Raw genomic sequence first — 17,681 nt, forward strand, 5'->3', positions numbered from 1 at the left:
TATCTGTACAATGGAAACATTAATGGACTTATACGCACGAGATTGTTGGAAGGATTAAGTGAGATGTTATATATAAAGCATCTGGCATATCATAAATGCCCTATGAAGATGATGATGGTGGTGGTGGTGGTAGTGATGATGTCATTGCCATGATGAACATTGGACTCAAATATTGCAGGTGGGAGAAATAAATCGATGGTGTATAGGCCAGAGTCGTGCCTCTGGGCGTATGAGTACATCTTGTCCAGTTGATGTGCATCAGCAGTTGACAGGTGGTCCCCAAATGGCACAGCAGGATAAAGGGCAGGATAAAGATGCAGGCTAAGGAGTTGTTGCTTCCATCTCCCTCTAAAACCCTAAAACCCAAGGCTCTCTGGACAAAACAGCTCACGAGTTCCAACACTCATGCATGCGTCCTCAGCTGGGATTCTCTCACTTAGATGAATTCAGGAGATTAATTTAGAATTAATTCAGTAGTAAAACGAACCATCAACGGTGACTTTCTCCTCTTTGTCAGTTGAGGCCTCACCTGCGGAGTCAACAAACCTAGCCACGCCCATCTTCCCTCATGTCTCCCACCGGTGCAGCCTGGGTGGGGCTTTGCTCTGGCTCTGCGCCGATGGCATGTTAGGAAGGACCCTTTTTGGTGGGAAGTGACAGAAACTCAGCTCAAACTTGCTTAAAGGGTAAAGGAAGTTATTGGGTGATGCAACTAAAACATTAGTATCTGACTTCAGACATAGCTGAATCAAGCAGTTCAAATGATATCATCAAGCCCAGACTCTCTGTTAATTCTTTTTTTTTTTTTTTTTCTGGCTGCTTAATTATTTCTTATTATTTCTGGAGAGGGTTAAAGTAAAATAAACACATCACATCAAATAGCCAAGTAGTTCACTGTCAGGAATCTTTTTTAAAATTAATATATAACCGACATATTATATCAGTTTCAAGTCAGTGATATAACATTTCAATATATGTATATATTGTAAAATGACCACCACAATAAGTCTCGTTAATATCCATCACCACCCATAGTTACAGTCTTTTTTCTCGTGATAAGAACTTTTAAGATCATAGCAAATTTCAAATATGTACAACACAGTATTAGTAACTGTAGTCACCGTGCTGTACATTACATCCCAGAACTTACTTATTTTATAATTGAAAGTTCGTACCTTTTGACCACCCTCACCCATTAACTTCTATTAGTTCTCTTTCCCTTTGTGTTGGTTTAATTTTCTGGCTCCAGATGGTGACCCTCCTCAGCGTATTAGCCTCATTTTACTGATAAGATAACTGAGACTCAGAGAGGTGAAGTAACTTGCTTAAGCTCACGCAACTAGGGCAGGGTTAGGACTCAAACCTAAGTGAGTGTGTCCCCAGAGCCCAAGCTCAAATCCCTGCATGATGCGGCCTCTCTGTATTCTGGTCCTGCTTTCCTCCAATATGCTGGGTGGCTTTGAGGCAGCCACTCTGCTTCTCTGGGCTTCCTTTTCTCCCTTTGAAAAACAAAGTGGTTGAATGACATGATCTCCAAATGCCTTCCCATTCTGATGCTTCATGCTTCGGGACCAGATAGTGTGACAGAGGCAGAGAGTTTAAAAGACAGAGAGATGGAGAGGGACAAAAGCAAGCAGTGAGATACAAAACAGGCCACAGGGTGCCTTAGTTTTTCATTCCACGTGGTTCCTAATAGCAGTTTTGACCTTCTGTCCCCAACTTCAGCCTTTAGCAGCCAATTTGGACTTCCAGCTCCTGCTGCTAAGAGATGGCATAAAGGCAAACTGGTACTTTAATAGCTGCCAAATTGGTCCTGACTGTTCCTATAAGTAAATGAAGGGGAGTGTTGTGTTCACTGTATTTCCTTGCTTTCCTCCAAAAATGAAGCAGCTAGATATATTGAAAGACATATAGCACAATTACCAGTTTCCCAGCTAAGCTCTGCAGGGCTGAAAGAAGTAAGTGCCCTGAATAAGCAGGTCTTGGCAAACATCCCCAGGAACTCCTGGGTTCTGCTCGGGGAGCATTGGAGAAGTTTCCCAAATCTCGGCAGCTTGATCAAGGCTCAGTGTGTAGGGACAGGCCCCTTACAGGGAAATGGAAAGGGAAAATCACTTCCCTCAGCCGGAATAGAGTTTCCTCTGGGAATTTTCCAGCCTTGATTGGTCTAAGTTCTCCAAATAATTCAAGGTCACCAGGGCCCCAGTGCTTAGCCCTGGGGCAGAGTGTGGTGTAGTGGTAAGAGCATATGGGCAATGGAGTCCAGACACCCGTGCCAAAGTGCCAGCTCTGCCATATGACAGCCAGGGGACTTTGACAAATGGCTTTGACTCTCCATGCCTTCATGTCCTCTTCTTTATAAGATCCGGACAGTGATGTGGGGATTGTGGAGGACTGAGTATCCTCACTGACCACAGGAAGTGCCGAGCCACGGGCTTTCGAGTTGTGTTATCCTCTTTTAAAGAGTGCAGCTGAGGCTTGCAGAGTTGCTTTAACTCGCTCAGGGTTCCACACAGCTGGCATTGGAGCCTGGTTAAGTCTGACTTTTATCACCCCATGATTAGCGACTGCATCTGAGAGGACCTGTTGTTTTCAGTTCTTGGGGTGTGTGGATGAAAGAGCAAAACTCTGCTGATTTTAAGCAGAATCATTTTTAAAGGAGCAAGGGAGGACAATCAGTCCTTCCCCTACTTTCTAGAGTCACCCTATCCCAAAGTGTGTTCACAATCCACCAGTGATATGTGAGATTATTTTGGGGTGATCATAAATGGGCATCATGGGAGAGTTAGTATTGATTTTATGTATATCAACTAAAATTTATATAATTAGCCCATCTAATCGATGATTTCATGGACAGGATGCTTAGAATAAGACTAAGTTTAAAAGAGAACAGTTGAAGCTATCTAAAGTTGGTTTAGAAAAGAAATATTAAGGAAAGTCTCACACAGACTTCATAAAACCTGTATCAGAGCAGTTAAGAATCTGGGTTCTGGACCCTGACTGCCAGCGTTCGTATGCTGAGCACTCTCTAGGTGTGTGGCCTTGGGTAAGTTACATCGATCACTTGTGCTTCGGTTTCCTCATCTGTAAAATGGGAATAATGATAATAAAACCAGCCTCATAGAATTGCTGCAAGAATTAAATGAGTGAATATGTGAGTAAGCGCTTGGAATAGTTAGTTACGCATATTAAGTTGATGATGGTGGTGATGTTGATAGTGGTGATGGTGACAAGGATGGAAAAGCCTTGAAGATGGTATATATACACGTGATTAATGTTTGCGAAACACTTTCTACAACACTTAGAGAAACAACTAGCATTTCAAATGTAGCAAGACTAGACCAGAAGGAAGCTAGGAGGGGTCCCAGCCCTCAGGTCAGAAGTGGCATAAACAAGTTTCTTCCTGTTCCCTGGTCTGGGGCCCACCTGCTAGAGGTGGCAGTCCCTTGCTGGGCACCAGAATGGCAGCTAAAGCAGCTTCGGCAGCTTCTTCTCTCTGACGTTGCACTAATCTTCAGGCCCAAACCTCCCTTGATGTATAACTAGGCAATTGTTTAACCAAAAGTTGTCAGATCCATCGAGAGCCTGGCCAGGAGCCTCCTCCAAACAAATCTGCTTTCAGGAGGCCCTTTGGTGCCAACTTGCTTATCAGGAGAAGAGCTCTCTCCCCATCTGTCTCGTAGCACCATGATAGATGGGAGGAGGTAATTAATATCTCATCTCCAATGGGGAAAGCAGATTGCATTTCCCTCTTGCTTTTCTTAAACCCAACCAGTGAGTTTATCCCTGTTTGCATGTTCACTTCATTTAATCCAGTTATGGTAGCCATGTCAAAATAAAGCTTAGCATCACACAGGCACCCATACAAAGCTGTGCACACAGACACTCTGTGGGCCTCCATATGAGTTTTGAGGTCAACTTTCAATCTTTTCTTTTTTCCAAACAATACATGTCAAAGTTGGACCAAAGGCTAGAAGGAAAATATGTGCAGTGTCATCTCTGAGACATAGAGCATGATTTTTTATTTCCTCCTTTTCTCTCTTTTTGTGTTCCATGCCTTCTGTGGAGGAACTGCATTACTTTTATAGTAAGAACAGAAGGCAGTAGACATTGTTTTTAAATATGTGTGAAATAGGGAAAATCAGTTAGCCCTCAATGGACCTTTAGACTCTTAGAGGTGCAAGCTGATTCGGGCCCATGTGAAGAGCATGGGCCACCAAGCCTGGGATTCTCAGTTCCAGGATTTGGGCCCCTAACTCTGCATTTCTGCTCAGGCTGGGTTTTTTTCCATTCCTGAATGTCAAAGCCAAGTCAGCTTTCTTTGCCCAGGGCATGTGTAACGATAGAGTTTACCGTGTGCCAGAGACTGTCCCAAGTGCCTTAGAGATATTAACTCTCAATTTTCACAACAGTCCCATGGTGTAAGTGCAGTCATTATCATGCCCATTTTCCAGATAGGGACACTGAGGCTAGAGAGATTAAACAACACACAGAGTGGGGAAAGAGACTCGAACCCAGGCAGTCTGGCTCCAGAGTCTACATTCCTAGCCACTGTGCTATACCGTTTCCCTAAGTATGTTCATTGTGGAGTTTCCTGCCATGTCCAGGCCACATGTGCTTGTGGCTGATACATTCCTTCCACCAATCAGGTCAGAGTCTGCCTCTCCTGTGACTGGTCTCCTCTGGTGTGAGGTCGTGAAGCTGAGCTTCTCCCTGTAGCTTCCACTCCTACCACGTTAGCTTCTTTTCATTCCTTTGGGCTCTTGCACGCACTATTTCTGTCTCCTGTAAAGCTCTTCTCCAGAATTCTTCAGATGATTCATTCCTTCTCATCCTTCTTGTCAGTGCCACCTCCTCAGCAAAGTCTTCCCCAATAGTCTTCACTAATTAAGTCCCTGTCTCTTTATTTTGTCATTGCGCTCTACGTTTTCCTGTATAACACTTATCACAAACATCTAATTACATATTCATGTGTTTTGCAGCTGTTTATGACGACTTACCTATTTATTATCAGAGTGGTGTTATAGTCTTGTGGCTAAGAGTGTGGAATCCAGAGCCTGACTGCTAAGGTTTGAATCCCTTCCTTGCCACTAACCAACGGTGTAGCCTTGGGAAAATTAGTTAACCTCTCTGTGTCTTTGTTCCTTCATCTGGAAAATGAACCCTCATAGGATCGTGATGAAGATTAAATGAGAGAATATATATTAAGTACAAGGAACAGGACCTAGAAAGTAGCAGGTGCTCAATAAATGGTAAATATTATGGTTTTTTCTTTCATCTTAGAAGAGAGAGGATAGGGATGATGTCTGTCTTCTTCACAACCATATTCTCAGCACAGAGACCCGGAGAGTTGCTGAATGAGCAAGTGCCCCAAGCCCCTTCTCTCTTCCAACTACTGCAGAGTTGGGGCCTGACAGCTGACTCCAGCCCAGCTTGGGAAGGGACATAACCTACACTGGACCTGTGGGAAATGGCCAGCAGAGCCCCTGTGGAACTGCCAAGCTAGGAACCCAGTGACCTGAATCCTCACTGACTTGTGCCTTGGGAAGATGGGGGGGTTTTGTATTTGTGGTTCTCAGATAGAAGCAGGGTGCCCGTGTTGCTTGTCACCCTCTACCACCACAGCCGTGGGCATTGCTGGACTAAAATAATTGCAGGAGATGGGTGCCCTGTGAGGGCTTTGGGCTTCTGTCCTTGGTGCTGAAAAGGCATTGCTTCTCAGAGCATAAAGGGTTTCTCCTTAGCTGTGGAGGTGCCCTACACATGCCTGTCTACCAAAACCCAGAATAGAGACGAGGAGAGATAGAAGTTTTAATTTTCTGCCTTGATGAGGGAAAAAGTTAAGTATCTTGGTGAACACTTATTAGGCACTTACTAAGTGCCAAGCACTATGCTAAGCCTTCTCCATATATAATATAATCTCACTTAAATTCTCTGAGGCAGATATTATGGATCACCAGTTTCCAGGTAAGAAGCTGAGGCATCCATGTTCAGGTCGCCCAAGGTTAGTGGCAAATCCAGGACTTGTACCAAATATTCTGGCTCCAGAGCCCAAAGTTTGGCCCCTGTGTGACATGGCTGTTTTGTGTGAGTCCATTCACATAGCTGGCTGATTTCACACATTGTGTTTTCATGCTTTGTTCCATGACTTTATTTTTTTTATTTATGGTTTTTTTTTGCGATACGCGGGACTCCCACCATTGTGGCCTCTCCCGTCGCAGAGCACAGGCTCTGGACGCACAGGCCCAGCGGCCGTGGCTCATGGGCCCAGCTGCTCCGCAGCACGCGGGACCCTCCCGGACCGGGGCACGAACCCGCGTCCCCTGCATTGGCAGGCAGACCCCCAACCACTGCGCCACCAGGGAAGCCCCCATGACTTTATTTTTAAACTAAAATGCTTAGGTTGTACATAGGCTAAAGGAGTAATCTGGGTTCAGTGGGAGATCACTGGAGAGAGAAAGAGAAGAAGAGGAAATATTTTTCTAGGCTGTGTGACTTCGGATGACTTTGGCTCACACGTCCTTTCTGAGTCTCAGTGTGTTGGGGTTTTTTATCTATAAAATTAGTTATATCAGCTGATTGCTGAGATTCCTTCTTGCTCAAACATGCTGTAAAATCTGAGGGACAGTGTTCTTCCTTTCAGAATTCATTACAGGACAAGACGGTTCTGGAATAATTCCACACTTGATGAATATACCGAGATTGTAGCCAGGGAATTAACTGAATTGAGAGACTTCTCCATTGTCTGCCCTTTCTGAGGCCATTTCCAAAGGCTACAGATACTTTCTTAACTGACCTCGTCCCCCATGGGGGGGACTCAGGACCCCTTGCCATCCTCCATCTGATCTCCTTTGGCGCTCAACTGAGTAGATTTGATCCGTGTGACATCCTAGTAGAAGCATACTTAGCTCTGACTTTGTCCCATATTGTGGCAGTAGAGAAAAATCTCAGGGAGGCAAACCATCTCTGAGAGCCCAGGAGGTAAAACCAAATGCAAATGATACCATGTTTGCCCTTAAGTAACCTATTCTGAAGACAGAAGTCCCTGTGAGGTCTGGCTGAAAGCCTCTTCCAACCAGCAATGAGCCATTTTCTCTTGGTTCGCTCACTTCTGGGCATTGTCTTTTTGAGGAAACACAAGTTCTCAGATCCTTCATTTGGGTCCTTTTGGAGGGACCCTGGCGAATTGAGATGAAGAATGGCAGAGTAGTTAAGCATTTGCGTTGGATTCATCCAGACCTGGATTCAAGTCTAAGCCTGTTAGCTGCGTGACTTTGGTGAAATTACTTAACCTTCCTGTGATTCAGTTCCTTTGTCTGTCGAATGTGTGTTAGAAAAATCTGATACCTGGCTGTAACTAATGGCAGCTACTTCCTGATTACCTGACAGACATGGCTGTCATTGTTCCCTTTATTCATTCACTCAACAGATATTTATTGGGCACTAGCTGCATGTTAGGCACTGTAGTAGAACACAGAGGTGATCAAAAATAGACAAAAATCTCTGCCCTCTTGGGGCTTTACATCCAGTAGTAGAGATAATAATAATAATAATAAACTAAATAAATACCTTGTATATTATATTAGAAAGTGAGAAGTGATATGGAGAAAAATAAAACACCAAAGGAGGATTGGAGAGGGATGTTATCTCTATGAAAAAAAGAACTGATGGTTGGGTCAGCCCATTGCTTGGGTGAAGAGTGCTTACTTTGCAAGGACCTTTGTAAACATGACCCATCACACTTTGGCAGCTGATTTGGGAACTTGTTGGGACAGGTGTCATGGAGCTCATCCTACAGGGGAGGAAACTGGCATTCAGAGAAGTTAAGCCAGCCCCACTTCTCAGTGAAAGCAGAGACAGCATTGGTACCAGATCCTCTTCCTGTCTGCTTTTCTATGGTATCACCTGTTGACCCCAGTTTTACCAGGTAACCAGGTCAACTGGAAACAAAACTGAAGGGAGGGCAGCATCACTGGTCACCTTCTGTGAATTGGGCCCGTTGCTGCAACTCTTCTCTCCATCCCTCAGGTGAGAGAGCCGCGCACCTTTTCCTGGCGAGCCAGCATCGATGACAAGGCTCACCCAGGTGTTCACAAACTTACTTTGGTTTCCAACCTTTACCTTTTCAAGTTACAGTAAATCCACAGGGAAGAATAAGAAAGCAAATCACTGTTGAAACAGCTGATTCTTTTCGCCTGCTAGATACCCAGACTCTGGGCGTCTGCCACCTTCTCCCAGTCCAGACCTCAGTTCCCGGTAGCCCCTTTCTGAGACCTAGGCAATCTGTGGTCTCTGTTTACTCATAATTAACCAAAGCATGTGTTTGCAGCTTATCAGTTTTTGAAGGCAGTAAATACAGCGGCCAATCTCCCAACCCCATGAATATTTCATTTTGGAGATTACTGCATAAATATTGTATTTGGATATGGCGGTCCAGGACATCACATTAAAATTGCAAGACGATGCTGGTATCCCATCTAATGGAACATGAACTTAAAAAGCTGGTCCATGGAAAGAAACATTTTGCAAGTCGTCTCACCTGTATTTCTTCTCTCTCTCTCTCTTATTCTCAGTTGGTCTTGATTGCCTTGTAAGTTTTGATATAGAGTATCTAAAATTTAAAGTTTTAAACACAGTTAAGTGTGCTCACTGGACGTTATCGTATAATTGGCACCAGCCAGAGTCGAAGTAGGACTTTATTTCCTCAGCCTTGGTGGCTTCCTTCAGTAGGTCAGTTAGAGCCAAGTGTGGTGTCAGGGAGTGCTATGGTGAGTGTATTGAAAACCCCTCACCAGCTCGCTCCCCAGAGGGAACAAGGCTTTGCTAATGAACTTGGATTTTGCACTAGGAAAGGTGTGTTAGGGAAAGAACAGGACCAGGGACGCTGGACATGTGGGTCTTCTGGTCGGCTTCTGCCCTTGTTTGTATACTCAGAAAAGTTGTCAGTCTTCTGTGGGCTCCCATGCATCCGCCTAATGCCTGCCCCACACCTCTTCCTGGGTATAACAGAGGGACTTAGAGAATGTCACAGCTGGAAAGTACCCTAGAGATTACCTAACCCAGCGTTATTACGACTGGTGGTCTGTGGGCTGGATTCAGCCTAGGGATATGTCTTATTTAGCCCAGAAGTGCTTTTTTTTTTAAGGGATTTGAGTGCTTTTCAGAAAATGCAGTCTCTACATCTTTGCTGACTCCACCTACCCTGTTATCTTATACTAAGCCCCCCTCACAAACTTATGTTATTTGTCTGACCCCTGTAGACATTTAAGTTTATAACCTAGACCTAACCCAACTTTGTCAGTTTCCCATGGGGGAAACTGAGTCAAGGTCATCGTTTTCCAAATTCACCCAGCTGGTTACTGGTAGAGCCACACTGCAAGGTAGATGAAAAGCACATTTTAGCAGAATTAAGTCCGTTCACCACCAGCATCATTTTTGTCACCATTTTTATTACACTAGCATCAATTTGGTTAAGAATTAAATATATTACACCATCGTGCTCAGTGAGAGACCAATGTCAAGAAGCAGGTCCTCTATCTATGCAGAAGAAAGCGCTAGGGATGTGGGTTTATTAGTGAGGTTTCAGGCAGTTCCCTTTGGTGGATCTGTGGGAGGCCCAATGGGAGAGAGTCTTTGTAGACTTCAGCATGACCAACAGGGTGGGTCTATCTGCAGCTTCTATGCCCTGACGTCTGGTCATCGCCGTAGACCTTTCCTGAGCAGATGCCTTGCACTCTTTCAGGACCTGTAAGGTAGGCAGGAAGGAGGAAGCCGGGTTCTAGTGAGCACAGCATCTACCTCAGTGGAGACAGGTAACTCTAATGTGAGGACAGAGATGAGGTCTGCCATGGAGGCACAAAGACCTCTAGACATACAATGGGGGATGCAGCCTGCTCCAGTGGAAGAGGTGGCATTAATGTGCCACAGCCATGGCTACCTGCCCTATCTGGAGCCTAAGAACATTTGCATTCATCACGGTAATGATAAAGGTGAAATCATTCAGGAAGGTATGAGTCAGGACTTTTTCAATTGCAAGTGACAGAATCCCATCTTAAAATGCCTCAAGCACTTTGCTGACAAGTCTGTGGGTGAATCAGGTATAGCAAGATCCAGGGTCTCAAGCAAAGTCATCAAGGCTTTGTCTGTCTGTCTCTCCACCTCCCTTACTTCCTCCCTCCCTCCCTCCCATTCTCCATCTCTCTTTTTTTGTCTTCTATGTTACCTTCGTGGTCAGACAACCTCTACACTCGTGGTGACAAGATGGCTGTCAGCAGCCCTCAGCTTACATTCTTCTAGAAAAGCCCTCCTTCCTAGTATCTCCAGCAAAAATCCAGAACCTAGTCTCAGACTCAGCTTGAGTTGCTTGCCCGTCCATGAAGCAATTATGGCAGCCAAGCAGGTGGAGTACTCTGATTGACCAGGCTGAGTCGTGTTCCCTCCCCTGGTGCTGGGGGTGAGGCAAACCAAGTGAACTGAGAGTTGAGGGTGAGCAACTGTCCAAAATAAAATCAAGGTGTGGTTCCCAGAGAATGGATGCCGGGCAGACAGAAACAAGGGAATGAAGCCCCATTATTTGCTACAATGTGGAGGAACACTGAAAACACGAAGCTAAGTGGGAGAGACTACAACTTGTGTGATTCTATCTATAAGAAATATCCAGAATAGGTAAATCCATAGATGGACTGCCAGGGACTGGAGGGAAGGGGGAATGGGAAGTAACTGCTGATGAGGATGGGGGTCTCCTTTGGGGGTGACAAAATATTTTGAAACTAGAGATGACGATTGCACAACATCATGAATGAACGAATGCCATTGAATCGTATGCTTTAAAATGGTTGATTTTATGTTGTATGAGCTGGAGGAGCATCAAGATCCCTGGGTGGGGAGACCTGTAGACGATAAACTCCCAACGAGATAACCAGCTCCTGAGCAGCAGGGACCATCCTCACTTCTCCTGCCTCCCACCAAGGCCAGCACATGCCTGGCACATAGTAGGTGCTAAATTAATGCTAACTGCAAATGAACTGAGAGTTTTGGCCAGAGAGCTTGGCCTAGTTCTGTCTACCCTCCCAACACACCCACCTTACCTGCTCTTTGACCTTTGATTTCTGCATCTACAAATTAGGAAATGCCAATTCCACCCTGCCTGGCTTGCAGAATCCCAAGAGTGTGTGTGTGTGTGTGTGTGTGTGTGTGTGTGTGTGTGTGTGTGTGTGTGTGTGTCCTAGAGCAGGAGTTATTAATCTGAGGTTCATGGATAGAAATCAGGGGTCTGTGACTTTGAATAGGAAGAAAATGATCTTAATTTTCACTAAACTCTAACTAAAATCTAGCTAAATGTAGGCTAAATGTAGGGTAACAAACCACCACAGTATTAGCAGTTACTGTTAGGAATCACATTTTTGTTTTTTTGGCCATGCCACGTGACATATCGGATCTTAGTTCCCTAACCAGGGATCGAACACATGCCCCCTGCATTGGAAGCGCAGAGTCTTAACCACTGAACCGCCAGGAAAGGCCCAGGAATCACATATTTTCAAATCGCATTATAATTGATGCATCCACTTCTAAATGTCATATATGCTCACCTCTTCCTCAAAATTACAGTAGTTTTTAGACCTACTACGAGACCTTGTTATTAAATGTGTTAAAAAGGAAACATGTAATTTTCATAAATATGGTGTTTTAAAAAATATTTTGTAATACTCATTTTAATGTGTGAATCAAGAATCATGTGAATTACTATATCATCACTTTGGTATTTTTGAAAATATTTTGTAACCCTGTGTATTTTTGTTGTATGCATTTAAAAGCATTATTCTGCAATTGGATAAATTGGGAGTATTGGGTTAACAAGTACACACTGCTATATATAAAATAGATAAACAACAAGGATTTACTGTATAGCACAGGGAACTATATTCAATATCCTGTAATAACCTATAAAGGAAAAGAATCTGAAATATATATATATGTATATATGTGTGTGTGTGTGTGTGTGTGTGTGTGTGTATCTGAATCACTTTGCTGTACACCTGGAACTAACACTATATTGTAAATCAAGTATACTTAATTTACTAATTAATTTTAAAAATAAATGAAAAAAAATAAAAGCACTATTCTGAGATGAGGGTCCATAGGCTGTATTCACCAAACTGCCAAGGCATCCATGGCATGAAAAGGTGATTTCAGAAGTTCTCTAAAGAGGAAGCAGATGTAGCAGATGATCATTGCCATCTAATTGTGCTGGGTGGGCAAGTCTCCTAAGCTCTCTAAGCTTCTGTGTCCTCATCTGTAAAATGGGCATAACGATAGTACCTACCTCATAGGGTTATAGACACCAGCCTTGCTTGTGAGTATCAAGTGAAAAACTACACACAGAGCCCCTAGCTCAGTACCGAGCGCACAGTAAGTACTCAATAAATGTCTTTATTGCCGAGACTGTGCCATTTCATTTGGACTCTAGGTGGCGCTCTTTCACGGCTAAGCACTACTTTGTCTTGCCCAGGTTCATCCGGAAACAGGGCCTGGACCGGCTCTTTCTGGAGTGTGATGCCCACATGTGGCGCCTGGGGGACCGGCGGATCCCAGAGGGCATTGCCGTGGATGGCGGCTCAGATTGGTTCCTGCTAAACCGGAAGTTTGTTGAGTATGTGACGTTCTCCACAGACGATCTGGTGACAAAAATGAAGCAATTCTACTCCTACACCCTGCTTCCTGCAGAGGTGAGTATCCAGGAAAACATCCCTGAGAAAGGTAGGGGTTGGCTCTAGCCTTTGGAGCAAAGAATTTTTGGCAAAGCCACACAGGGTTCAATATGTTGTCCTCCAAACATCCAGAGGAAGATGGGGAACTGTATTGGCTACCAGGGACCTTGCTGTCACAGCAGGGCCCCTGGTCCCCTCCAGTCTACATGGAGATTGTATGGAGTAGATGCACAATGCTGCCACCAGCAATCTAGACAACATCTTTAAAGATGTAAAGTAAAAAAGGCAGTTCTTCCTCAAGACACTTGGCTCCCATTGGTCGTAAAACCATCACCATATACTGATTTTGTTAGAACAAGACACTTTATTGCCATTTTTCAGAAAACTGTTATTTATGTAAATACAAAGCTCTCATGCCTACAATAGCAATGGTGCCCCCTAGAATTGTGCAGTGTGTAACCTGCACAACTGTATATGCTGGCTTTTTCAGGAAACACCCACATCAACTTTTGACAGGTCCTCCACGTTTACCAATCATGTAATAACTTTTCAACCCCAAGAATTCCTTTTCTAATTTTGAATAATATTCTATCATTCCCTGAGAGACAGTAGTTTTGGCCTCATCAGTCACACCAGAAATTCCAGTGATCCCAAAGCCAGGGCTTCTGTTGGGTTTGCACTAGCCCCCTGCATTGACAGTCACTGTGTCCAAATGCTTGGGACTCGGCATTTCCTGTCGGCTTTTGGAAGTATTTGAAAAGCTCTGGGAAGTCTGTCACCACTTTTCAGACCTCAGGATGGGAAACGGTCTTAGTTCAGGGTGCTAAAACAAAATACAGTAAAATGGATGTACTTATTATAGTTTGGGAGGCTAGAAGTCCTTAATCAGGGTGCCAGCATGGTCAGGTGAGATCCCTCTTCCGGGCTGCAGGCTGACTACTGACAGTCCTTGCTGTGTCCTCACATGACAGAAGGGGTGAGGGTCCCCTTTATAAGAGCACTAATCCCATTCATGAGGACCCCACCCTCATGATTTAATCACCTCCCAAAGGCCCCACCTCCTCACACTGTCACATTGGGGGTTAGGATTCAAACTATGAATTTTGGGGGGACACAGATATTCAGTCCATTTCAGAAGTCCTATTGTGTAAGATTGCAGGGTATTCTGGAACAGCCCCAGCCCCGTCTGGAAATGGGTAGGGACTCAGTGCTGAAGTGTTGCCCCTAATATGTCAGCAGCCTTCTTATCAGACCTGGACTAAGAGATTCTAGATTAGCTCCCTGACCTCCAGTTCACTTTCACCCTAATTTCCAACTCCAGAAAATTCCAGAGCTGGTTCTGTTTCTATTGAGCCTGCAACACCTCCCACGAATGGCCCACCATTCCTGGCTGTGCCCCATTTTTGGACCACTCAGCTTGTGTGTTTCTAGGCCAGACAAGACAATGCAACTCATTTGATGGTTTCCACATCCCTCACGGACATCTGGGGCAGGGCCAAGCTCTGAGTAAGGCTGACTGCCCACTTCAATCCCGAGGGATGATGGGCTTGTGATCACTGAGCCAGGTTTTGCTATTCTGCACACATGTTAAGTAATGAGCTTTTAATCCTATTTCAGCGAAAATCACCTTTTCTATCAATTCTGATAACCTCCTCATCCATTATCTTGCAGGGAATTTCTGTATCATTACAAAAGGACACAGGACAATCGATAATTGGGTACTCTCCCCCACTGCTTGATGGAGAATATGTGCCTCTGTGGGCTTTGAACTGTAGACAGTTCAAGCTTAAAATGCAGGTTCACAGGCATGTCATTTAATATCCTAAGAAGGGCAGCTGGGGTGTGGATAGAGCCTCATTTTGTCCACTCACCCATCGGGAGGGGACTGTCTGGGGCTCGGGCTGTGTAATCAATGTGCCCATCCCAATGCCGGTTCTCTCTGTCCCAACCGTCCCCCACTTCCCAGCACACACAGGCACTTTACACTCCAGCATCCCTGTTAGATCCTACTTTCTCCATCCCAGCCTTTCTGTCCTGCCCTTCTCCCAGACCACCTCCAGGGGACCAGTTTAGAAGAAATCTGAAGGCTGTGCCATGAATTTGTAACAGGAAGACACGTGTTCCCCAACAGCTTTCCCTAAGAAGCAGAGAGCAGGGGAGAACGTATCTGCCTGGTGTCTGAGGCTGTTATAAAATGGTTGTCCAAATAGAAGTCAGTCTCTCAATCTCTCTCTCTCTCTCTCTCTCTCTCTCTCTCTCTCTCTCTCTCTCTCTCTCTCTCTCTCTCTCACACACACACACACACACACACACACACACACACACACACACACACACACACACACACACACACACACACACCGTCTATCTCTCTTTCAGCAGCTCCAACCATGTGTCTCTTCTCTGGTCTCTCTTTTCACTCTCAACATTGCCTCTTTCTCAGATTCCTGGGAGAGGTTGACCAAGCCTCAGGAATAGGGGGAGATTACAGCGCCTGGTCCAGCACCATGGACAGTGGGAAGCCCAATGGACCCCCACCTCCTCCCCTCCCAGTGTTGTAGTTGCTACTCCAGTGACTAGGGCAGGAGGGCATCCGTGATTCTGGCCTCCCTCTCCCAGGAGTGAAATTCCAGAGCTTCAGTCTTTGTTTTCAAGGTATCTCAGACCTGAGTCTCTTTGGTTTCAGGTCTAACCATTTGCGAAATCAAGAGCCCTTTTGGCCCAGCGTTTTCTAGAAACTTGTCCCAGTGTTTTTCTCTGGTCCCCATGTGTTGACATACCCTAAGGGACTTTCTCTCTCTGCGGAGCGGACAGAGGATGTCCTGGGTGATAAGAGGTGTCTTGAAATCAGTTTCTAGGCTGCTGCGGAGAGACATCTTAGAGAAACACTCAGAGCAGTAACTCCTAAGCAGCCTTAAGCCTCCCTGGGACAAAACCTCCAGGGTACCCTCGGTGGGCCCAGACTGGCACTGACCCCATTTGCAGAGAGAACAGCTGAGTCTCCAGGAGAGTCCCTTCACTGTCAGGTGGCCCTCGGGAAGGACCCCTCGCCCCAGCCCGCTCGAGGGAGGCTGGACGAGGTCTCAGGTTGGCCCCTCTCTGCCCTGCAGTCCTTCTTCCACACGGTCCTGGAGAACAGTCCCCACTGCGACACCATGGTGGACAACAACCTGCGGGTCACCAACTGGAACCGCAAGCTGGGCTGCAAGTGCCAGTACAAGCACATCGTGGACTGGTGCGGCTGCTCCCCCAACGACTTCAAGCCACAGGACTTTCACCGCTTCCAGGTGAGCCGCGCCTTCCAGCCGGCGTCTGCAGGCATCCGAGGCAGCCCTGCAGGTCATTGGATCCTGCACTTTCCAACCCTGGTTCTTGATGATAATCATGACAACGTCAGCAGTAGCCAACGTTTATTGATCGCAAACACCTTGCAAGGGATGTTCTAACCACTTTCCCTGTGTTGACCCCTTAACCCCACAACAGCCTTAGAAGATACATACATACGTACATAGATTATTGTTCCATTTTAGAGATAGGGAAACTGAGGCAGAGAAAGCTCCGTAACTTTATGCAAGGTCCCACAGCCCAGCATATCTGTTTCCAAAGGCCATACTTGGATCCATTTCTCTATACTGCCTTTCAATCAGAATCTCCTGAAATAGTTGTTAAAAATATATTTCTGGGTACAAACTTGATTAGAGGGCAGAGTTCCTCAACCTCAGCACTCTTGACATTGTGGCTGGATAATTCTGTGTTGGGGTGAGGGGGCTGTAGGATGTTTAGCAGCTCCCCTGGCCTCTACCCACTAGGTGCCAGGAGCACCTCCCCCTGTTGTGATAACCAGGGACGGCCCCAGATGCTGCCTAATGGCCCCTGTGGGGATCCAGTAGCACCCTGCAGTTATGACAACCAGGAGTGTCTTCAGACATCGCCAGCTGTCCACTGGTGGCAAACTCACCCCCAGTTGAGAGCTTTTGATCTCCAGTGTGGTCCAGGAATTTTTCATTTTAATATATTACACTTGGAGAAATTCTGATGAGCAGACAAGTTTGTAGAACACCGCGCTCTGTGAACTCTAAAGGAGGAACAAGAAGAAACGTTACTGCCTTCACAGGTATCTCTGCAAGGCCCATCGATTCATAGTTCTGGGGAAGGCAGAGGCAGGAGGGTGGCCGGCTCTCCATCTGCTTCCCGAGACCACCAAGGGTGCCTCGGAGCCCAGACCTATTGAGGATGGTGACCTCTTTCCATCCCCTGTGAGCACGCCTCCCGCTCCCTCTAGGCCGGTACCCTGAGTTCTTCCTCCTCTCCTCCTCACCATGCCCAGCCTCAACTGCCCAGAACGCAAAGAGAGGGCTACAAGCGGTTAAACGAGTCACTCTGAGGTCACTAGAGCCACCACGTGGAGATGATATGCTGCTTCCCAAACCGCTAACGTAGGGGGGGTGGGGGGGACAACAGTGCCAGGCTAATAACCCAGGGCAAGGTGCCCCTGCTGCCTTGCCCTGGTACATAACGGAAACGTCCAGGGAGGACACGGACTGCCCCATGAAGCTTGCACCCTCATAGCCTGGTTCTTCGGAGTGTGGTCCACAGACCGGCAGCAGCATCACGAGGGAGCTTGTTAGAAATGCAGAATCTCTGCCGCTCCTGACCTGCTGAGTCAGAATCTGCATAGTAACGAGACACCCCCCCCCCCCAAGCAACTAGGAGGCTGTTCTATCCCAGGCTGTGTGCCTGGTTCTCTGTGGGCGTTGGCTTCACCGGGTAGAAATCATCTCCATTGTGCGGGTGGGGAAACCAAGGCACAGAGGCAGAGACTTACTTGTCCATGGACACGCAGCTTGTGGAGTGGTAGGGTGCGAGGTCCCACATGGGTGTTTCCAGTTCCAGACCTGGGCTTTTTCCACCAGCCCCCGCTGCCAACCTGGTCTCACGCATGGCTGGGTGCAGAATACACAGCAGGTTTCATCC

The 17,681-nt window shown here is 46.1% G+C and overlaps 1 protein-coding gene across 1 annotated transcript in view; it reads left to right on the top strand.

The window, feature by feature from the left end:
- Positions 1-95: 95 nt before the first annotated feature.
- Positions 96-17,681, top strand: part of LOC131749741 (xylosyltransferase 1-like) — a gene marked incomplete at its 3' end in the record, with an annotated part of 33,037 nt that continues 15,451 nt past the window's right edge. Inside the window, exons 1-3 of the mRNA XM_067024366.1 lie at positions 96-178; positions 12,509-12,725; positions 15,818-15,994. Coding sequence (XP_066880467.1) covers positions 96-178; positions 12,509-12,725; positions 15,818-15,994 — 477 coding nt within the window. The remainder of the gene's footprint in view (positions 179-12,508; positions 12,726-15,817; positions 15,995-17,681) is intronic.

The sequence above is a fragment of the Kogia breviceps genome, unplaced genomic scaffold (genome assembly GCF_026419965.1).
Source record: "Kogia breviceps isolate mKogBre1 unplaced genomic scaffold, mKogBre1 haplotype 1 scaffold_383, whole genome shotgun sequence".
Lineage (NCBI taxonomy): Eukaryota > Metazoa > Chordata > Mammalia > Artiodactyla > Physeteridae > Kogia > Kogia breviceps.